Source organism: Chaetura pelagica, unplaced genomic scaffold, assembly GCF_000747805.2.
Source record: "Chaetura pelagica isolate M959 unplaced genomic scaffold, ChaPel_1.0 scaffold72, whole genome shotgun sequence".
NCBI lineage: Eukaryota > Metazoa > Chordata > Aves > Apodiformes > Apodidae > Chaetura > Chaetura pelagica.
This window is the reverse complement of record NW_009952560.1, coordinates 190643-199489: the sequence shown is the minus strand read 5'-3', so window position 1 is coordinate 199489 and position 8847 is coordinate 190643. Positions and strand designations below refer to the sequence as shown.

At 37.7% G+C, this 8847-nt stretch overlaps 1 protein-coding gene across 1 annotated transcript in view; it reads left to right on the top strand.

The window, feature by feature from the left end:
- Positions 1–8594, top strand: part of WSB1 (WD repeat and SOCS box containing 1) — a 34200-nt gene extending 25606 nt beyond the window's left edge. Inside the window, exons 2-9 of the mRNA XM_010009098.1 lie at positions 680–848; positions 1761–2029; positions 2818–2949; positions 3333–3433; positions 5648–5820; positions 6185–6298; positions 6827–6934; positions 7467–8594. Of these exons, the coding sequence (XP_010007400.1) occupies positions 680–848; positions 1761–2029; positions 2818–2949; positions 3333–3433; positions 5648–5820; positions 6185–6298; positions 6827–6934; positions 7467–7626 (1226 nt within the window). The 3' untranslated portion in view covers positions 7627–8594. The remainder of the gene's footprint in view (positions 1–679; positions 849–1760; positions 2030–2817; positions 2950–3332; positions 3434–5647; positions 5821–6184; positions 6299–6826; positions 6935–7466) is intronic.
- The last annotated feature ends 253 nt before the right edge of the window (positions 8595–8847 follow it).

Genomic DNA, 8847 nt, shown 5'->3' with positions numbered 1-8847 from the left:
AGAATCTCAGCGGGCAGGAGCGGGTAGGGGAGAGGGGTGGGCCCCGTCCTGGCTTGGGGCGGGTGAGGTGAACGCCGCGGGTTTCGGGGCTCCGGTTCCTTTCGGGGGGTCTCCCGGCGCTTCCCCTGCCTTTCTTTCCCCGCCCCATCCCGCTCCAGCCCCGCGGGGGAACAACCAGCGACCCCCAGCTCGGTGGTTTCCTGCGGGTGATTCTTAATCCCGGCAGGATGTTACGGTCTGCAGGCGTTTTCCTTTCACGGGTAACAAAAAAATCGTTCCTGGGCACCTTATTTGAGAAACTCGGAAGCGTTAGGTCAGGCTGGATAGTTCTGCTATCTCAAGAGCTATGATTGAACAGTCGGTTTCATAACATTTTTGAGTTCTGCTTCTGATCCCGAGATGTGATCTCGCTCACACGACAGGCCATTTCATGGCCAATGACCAGGCCGTTTTAACACTAAGCTGTTCCTCTTTAATGACTCAGACTCTGCACCTGAGGCTCATCGCCCTTTTCATTGTTTATACAGAGACGAGACCCCTTCCCCCTTTACTTTAAATGCCATTAAATAAAAGCAAAACAATTAATGTATCTCTTGGTTCCCTTGTAACCTTTTAAAATAGGCTGGCACTTTTTATTATTATTTTTTTTTATGTCATTTCCTCTTTGTTTTCTTTTCAGCACGGTCACGCACTGTAGGAGAACTCTTAGCCCCAACTTCTCCTTTTGACAAGAAGTGTGGACGTGAAAACTGGACTGTGGCGTTTGCTCCCGATGGATCTTACTTTGCTTGGTCACAAGGGCATCGCATAGTGAAGCTGGTCCCCTGGGCTCAGTGCCTGAATAACTTGTAAGGCAAAACCCGATGGCTTTTTAATTAGTCTGAAAATAGGAGATAACTTTGAATAGTTTAAAACACGTTGTTTGTGGTTTTTTTGCATTGGCATCTTTGGGAAAAACTAATTATTTAAACCAACAGCTATTGCTTCATCACTTTCTTTGTGGACAGCAAGAGAAACAACTGTATTGCAACCTCACAAGGGTTATGGAGGAGTGATTTATTAACTGATTCACATGCTCTAAAATAAAGAGTAGGTTAGAACAAACAGGAAATTTAAGGGCTCTGGCAGATCTGAACTTTAAAATTTCCTATCACAAAGCTACTTGGTTTTACTTTTGTAGGAATTTACTTAAAGGTGAACCTCTTTCCTTATCATTCTTACTAGAATTCAAGTTAAGTTCCAAAAGATACATTTTATGTTCACTTGCAGGTTGCGTTTTAATGAAGTTAGTAACCAGCAGTTGCATGTTTGGAGTTGGTTACATTTCCCCTACCAGCAAATCCCGCCTTCCCTTTTTTTCACCCCCCCCTCTTTCTGGTGGTGGCTTAACTGGTTTTCACATGCTGGCCAATGCATGTAGGTGAATTGAAGGGAGCTTCTTGCTAAGAAAGTCTTAGAAATTTTTGTGAGTAATTTTTCTGTATATGCTTTTTAAATGTTTTCTACAGTAGGTTAATACATTGCTCTCTACAGAGGCAAAAAAGTCTACAGAAGTATTAGTATTATATTGTGTTAGAGGGTTTCCAGGTGTTAGTTTTTATAATTTGAAAGTAAAAATGCATCATTGTGGGCCTCCAAAAGGTACATTGTGGCAACTCAAAGATTTCATTACATCTTTAAGACCTTTTTATTCTATTTTTTCCCAGGATACATAGTGCTATATTTGGGGGTTGTTGTTTTCTTTTGGTTTTGTTTTGCAGCTTGTTGCACGGCACAAAGAATGTTGCAAACTCTGTCAGCCCGAGACTTCCCAGACAGAACAGTGACAGCAATCAGAAGAATAAGCCTTGTGAACAAATAATAGACTGTGGGGATATTGTCTGGAGCCTTGCTTTTGGGTCTTCAGTGCCTGAGAAGCAGAGCCGCTGCGTGAATATAGAATGGCACCGTTTCAAATTTGGGCAAGACCAGCTCCTGCTTGCAACAGGCTTGAACAACGGGCGCATCAAGATATGGGACGTATACACAGGTAGAGTGAGAGGAGGTTGGGCATTTCCCTGCCACTTTGTGCATAGTAACATCTTGAATACAAAGAATTAATTGCTTGCAGAGTTCTTAATTGGGGACCTGGATCCTGAATACAAATTAAGTAATCTAAAAAAACTGGAAACGTTCCAGTACTGCTAGAGGAAGGAACAGAGTCAGGACATGGAAGATGAAAGCTTGTTGCTGCTGCAGAATGGTTATGGATGTGTTTGACTTCATCTGTACTGGTTGCTTACTCTAACAATCTTCTACTGGATTGTAGTTTTAATAACAAAGGAAACTTTCAAAAACATGAAGTTGCTCTCTGTTCTTGAGTATGGGAAAGGATTACATTGATGAGAACTTTTTAATTTCCTTAAAAGTAAATAATTGTTCAAGTGATACCTGATCGGAAAATAGGGAATCTCAGTTTAGCCAACAGCACAGTTGCTAGGTTGGGAGAGAACTTGCCAACTTTTAAAAAATAAAACTAATATCTATTGACTAATTCATAAAATTTAAGCTTAAAACTGAGATGTCTAAAGCCAAGTCTTGCCCTATTTCTGAGGCGTATGGTTTTAGTGTATAGATTTACCAGCTCTTCAGGAAACTGGATCTTGATACAGAAGAGTTCAAAAGGATACACATGCTTCTTATTGTAGGGAGCACTTACACAAAGAAAATATGACTTGACGTGCTGTAATTTTGTATTCTCTATTTGTATCCACAAAGCATTTGATCTGATGATAGGTATAGCCCTCAATTTTAAACTGTGGTGTTTTCATGTAACAGGAAAACTCCTCCTTAGCCTGATGGACCATACTGAAGTTGTTAGAGATTTAACCTTTGCCCCAGATGGCAGCCTGATTTTAGTGTCTGCATCCAGAGACAAAACACTGAGAGTGTGGGACCTAAAAGATGATGGTATGCATTTTAATTTTATCTACTGTAATACATAGGAGAAATAGCCACATAATTTCCTCTTTTATTGCTATATACTTAGGTCAGGATTTCTTAAAAAAATAATTTTATCCTCTTAGTCAGTCACTCGGTCTGCTCCTTTGAAATGCTTTGTTTTTATGTACCCTCAAGGAGTGTGGGTTAAAAGAGTGCATGAAGTGACATTTTTTAATAAAGACACATGATTTAGGGGCTGCATGACAATTTTTGTATCTGTGAAGAATGACCCTGCAAGATGTTTGGGAAAATAGTATACAATTTTATAAAGGAGTAACTAATTTGGGAAAGCTTTTCAGTTTGAATTTGTAATATTTAATACATTCTTACAAGAATGTCTTTCTTTTTAGGAAATATGATGAAAGTGTTGAGAGGACATCAGAACTGGGTATATGGTTGTGCATTCTCTCCAGACTCTTCCATTCTCTGTTCTGTTGGAGCTAGTAAAGCAGTATGTGTCAGAGTTTCTTGTTCATTTAATCTATTGAATTGTGTGCATAATCATTTTAAATCTAAGTAACATTAAGCTTGTGCTCGGTGTCATGAACTTCTAATGTTTGATGATGATGTAAAAGTGCATGAAATTAAACTAGCAAATGGTGCATTGAGACACTGATTTATGAATTGAACTTGCACTGCTTTTAGTTGAAGAAACTGTAAGCATTCTTTGAAAAACAGTTTTACACATCTGCACATCAACATGGTAGTATAAAATCAAAGAAAAAAAAAACTTCAGTCTTAAAAATACTTAGATTAATGCATAAAATTGTTTTGTTGCTGATTTTTACCCTTTTTATTTCCTACTCAATGAGAAGGACTTTTCAAAGTCTTGAGGCAGTCATGGTATCTCCTGCTGAACAAAAATGTTTCTAAATGTTTTCCAATACAAATGGCACTCGTGTCTAAAAGATCTAGAATGAAGAACAACATACTGGTTTTGTTTTCATCCATTCTCTAATGCCCTGCTAGAGAACTGAAAGCAGTGCAGGTAAAGCACACAGGCCATAAGCTGCTTTTCTTGGCACTGAAGTTAGGATAAGACAGAAAGGGGAATTCAGTCTAGTTACAGGGGCTCTGTAGGCAGTTTAAAGATGTTGAGTAAAAAGCACAATTCAGTCATTGGATACCACTTTATACAAATGACTGTTCAAATGCACTTTATGCTTCAAATTACCAGTGCTGATTTGATATCTAATCATTGAGGTTTGGCTTTTGTTTTTTCTTGAAATAGAGCAGATGTGGATGTATACATTGCTATCTTTAGGCTGTGTGTTTTCCATAAGCTTCTTGCTTTCCCTGTCACAGGTGGTGGCAGCAATATTGGTGTGATTGAGGTTAAGCTGGCACCACTCACACAGGAGCACAATGGTGTTAGCTGGGCAGAGAGTGGCATCTCTGGCTACCAGGCTGGGGGCGAACTTTACCGTAGGACGAAGTAACCTTGCATTCGACTGCAAGGTGTCCTGTACGTACGCAGGTGCTGGTTGATGTCCACTTTCTGCTTTCCTTCTTTCTTTTTATTTATTTATATTATTTTTATTTTTTTTTTAATAATTTTCACAGCAGTGAGACACCCTGACTCCTAAAACTTAAGTTGCCAGTTTTATGGAATGTTGGGGTCTCCTTGGAGAAATTGGTCAACTCGTTTCAAACCGACTATAAAATGGTTGGGTTTTAGGAAGTTATCTGAGGCACTAGGGCTATGTTTGCTTTGGTGAAACATATAAATTTATCCAACATGTCAATGTTTCATCTGTGCAGTAAAACTGAGTCGGGAAAAAATCAAGGACCCTAGTGAGCTCTTTTAAGGACATAACAGATTATGCTAAAGACTGACATTTTCTGTACAATTATGCTGCAGTACATAGATCATTCCTATTATGTAATTCTGCACAGTCTTTATATATAGAGAGTCTTGATTATATATATTGTACAACTGCATGTAAAAACCCAGAATACTATCATCTGATAATCAATTTTTAGAATACAATATGTAATTAACCCGGTAAATTGTGTAAATTGTAATATTAATGTTGTTTTTTTACTGGTTACTTGATTTAAAATGCATAAATTCTTTCTAATAATGTGGTTAGACTTCCCTGTTGTTTTGCCAAAGACATAACTTTTGGCTGTGAAAATTCTTTTTGCTTGCAGTATCTGTTTCTCTTCCTAGGCTGACGTTGGTGAACCAAGCCAATTGTAAACAAGTGATCTTAAACTCAAAGGGATGCCACTGGAGTAACAATATGTTAACCTTACATTTTCTGTCTGTATATTTCTTCAAATTTTGGTAGTTACTGAAAAGAGGGGACTGTAGAGTTTTTTTAACCCTATTTATTTCTGCATATTTTAATAAAATAGTTTTGTAATACATGAATTTCAGTAAGCTACACGGTTAAATTGTGTTGCCTTTATCTTATATTTTGGCTTATTTTGTTAATAACATTTAACAAACTTGAGTTAGAACTTGCATGTCTGCTTTAATTATTTTTTTAAAACTTGATTTTAATCTGAGTATGACACTGAGCATATTTCTTAATTGTAGTAATTCATAATGCCTGATTTTAATATAATCCTAAATAAGACTAGCAGCTATACTTTAAAAAAAGTAAATGCTTCCTTGCATCTCTGAGCAGAGCTATAACATTAGCTGATTTAATTGCAGGTTTTTCTCTGGGATATGGATAAATACTCCATGATACGGAAACTTGAAGGACATCACAATGATGTTGTAGCTTGTGAGTTTTCCCCTGATGGAGCTTTACTGGCTACTGCATCTTATGACACTCGAGTCTATGTCTGGGATCCACATATTGGAGTTATTCTTATGGAATTTGGGTAAGTAAAGTAGTCAAATTTGGAAACTTTATCCTGGAGTGAAGATGACTACTGAAAAATAATGAGTTTGTGTATTTAACTGATATTTAGACTGGGGAAAAAAATCTTAGTGGCTGATAGAAAGCACAGAGCAGTGGAGATTTTTATTCTTCTATCTTGAGAAAGCATTTACAGCACTGGTATTTTAATGTGTACTGATTTAAGCATCAAGAAAGCTGAAATGTTTAATACTACAGAAAAGAAACAACCAATTGAGTCCACTCCTGATCTCCTAGTTAAATGTTCTATCACACTTGTTCTTCTTCAGCTTTGCTAGTCATGGCTAAAACATTCCACTCTTAGCCAAGTCTCTCTCTATCTCCAGGCATCTCTTTCCCCCTCCTACTCCAATATTTGCTGGAGGTGCAAACGACCGCTGGGTCAGATCAGTATCTTTCAGTCAGGATGGACTGCACATTGCAAGCCTTGCTGATGATAAGTGAGTATGAGGAAAGGTTTGTTCTAATTCTGCTCATATGACATGAACTTTTAAATACTAAGCCAGCTTTTTGGGGTGTTTTTTTTTCTTTTTTTCAAATTGAGAAATTACTTCTAATGGGCTTGGTAAAAGTAGATGAGTTTTCTGTTATATGTTAATGTTCATTCTGAATGTTGAAATAATTAGTTGTGTACAGAGCAGATCTGAATAACTAAAGTGTGTAATAGCTGACAACAGAAAAAGGGTCTGTAAACAGTGAAAAACATAAATGGAGTTAATAGTGCAGGTAAGTCTTTTGCACAGTAGCAGATTCCAAAGTGAAAAGTGTTCTGTGATCTTGTATTCAACTTCTGCTAACACTGCAAATCATACTTTGAAGAACTGTATCTTAAGAATATGAAGATTGCTTTCTCAAGATGACAGCAAGGGTATTAAACTATCTACAGGAAGGTTCTAGTTGTTTTTGAAGAACATACCAAAAAGAATTAAATGTCTGCTCTGTTAACTGCATTGTTCTTCCCTTTTCAGAATGGTAAGATTCTGGAGAATTGATGAGGAGTACCCTGTGCAAGTTGCACCTCTGAATAATGGGCTCTGCTGTACTTTTTCTACTGATGGCAGTGTTCTAGCTGCAGGGCAAGTATATGCTTTTTTTCCCCCCCTCTAAAATATAAAGGTAACACGGAAGTTGGAAAACAGTGGCTAAGTGTTCTAAAAATCTTCAATAGTGACTTGCAACTTGATGCTTCTGACTTGGTTTTGGTACTATTTATTTAAGCATGCCTGGAATAGCACTGAAATCTAGAAACTGATAAACTAATTTCTTATCTTTGGGAATAAATAGAAGACAAACCTACAAACATGTGGATTGAAAGAAGACCATTAGATAATCAAGGGCAGCTAGGCTGTTTCAGGTAGTATTTCCAATAGCTGTTGGAAGATCTGCTCAGGCCTGTCACACAGATAATCAGCAGGTTGCTAATTGTGCTGCTGTGACTTAAAAGAAGAACTGGAATTTAGTGTAAATGAGGCTGAAACAGCTAGAACTAAGCAACAAGAAGTTCAGAGCACATTCCTCCTGCCTAGCAATGTATGTGGGAATCCCTGCTAAGTTGAAATCATTCAGGTGAGATAATTCTGGTGGGTTTTTCTTTTTTCCTGTGTGCAGGACACAGGATGGCAGTGTGTACTTCTGGGCAACTCCAAGACAAGTTTCCAGTCTCCAGCATCTATGTCGCATGGCAATTCGAAGAGTGATGCCCACCAGCCAAGTCAAGAACTTGCCCATCCCATCAAAAATGGTGGAGTTCCTTTGCTACCAGATTTGAATTTCAAAAGAAAAAAACCAAAATCAAACTGGCAGGTGGCTCAGTTGCTGAAACTGGCTAAACACTTCAAAGAATCCTCAAACTTTACAGCCTTTAAGCTTAAAACTCTACAGTTTTTCAAGAGCTATTTAAAGTGATAACCTAAATACTATTTTTTCAAAATGCCTGACAGGTGAATTTTTAATATTTATAGAAAACACAGTAGAAGTATTCCTGGTGTTCTCAATTTTCTAAAATATAACTGTGAAAACATGTACATACATAGACATAAGCTGCTACATGTTATCGATGTACCGTTAAAAATAGCTTTTATGATTTTGTTTTTTAATGTGTATCATGTATATATTGCTTTGGTAGAGCCATCAGATGCATCTGTGCTGTAAAGTGGAAGGATAGCTATTATTCTGGGACACTGAGTTAGAAAAAATGTTGGCTTAAGGAAGCTTAACTGCTCTGTATGTACGTTCATTGGTTGGGGTTCAGGAAACTGATCCATGGATAAGAATTTATGCCAGTTTATTTCATGAAGGAGTACAGTCTGGCTTTTTAGAGCAATGTATGGTGAAGGGAAGTAGGTTGAGGGCTGGAGTATATCTAATGCAAACCCAGGAATGTTACTTGTCTGTCAGCTGAAGAAGGCCTTAAGTTCCATAGCAGCAAACCAGGTTAAATTTCAGTATTGGGCAGTGTTAAAAGATTTCCTTACATTTCTAAAAATCTAACTACTGTATTATTGCCTGATACTTTGTCTGTAATAAGAGAAATTTACAGACTTAGTTTCTTATTCTTTAACCCTATAATATCTCTTAGGGGGTGATTATTGGTTAATGGCCAAAGATAAGCAAAATACTTGGTTTTGCCTTCTGTTATTTATCTGTACCTGCAGATACAAAGAATCTATGCATTGCATAAAATGCCTGATTATATATATTTTTTGTTGAATTTTTTTATTAAAAACTTGTATAAAAGTTTCCTGATGCCACATCTGGTGACTGGTTTTTCATCACTATCTGCATGCAGCAGTTCTAGTGGAATCAGCTACAGGATCACACTAAGCTTGGTGAAACTTGCTGTGGGGAGCTACAGCAAGATCTTCAAACCTTTTATATGTGCAAAGGTCAAACCCACACACCATTTAAGTGTTCCCCTGCTCCAGCATGTCGAGTTGTGACTGCAATACACATCTGAGGTGGCCACAGGCTGTAAATCTGCACACCCTGA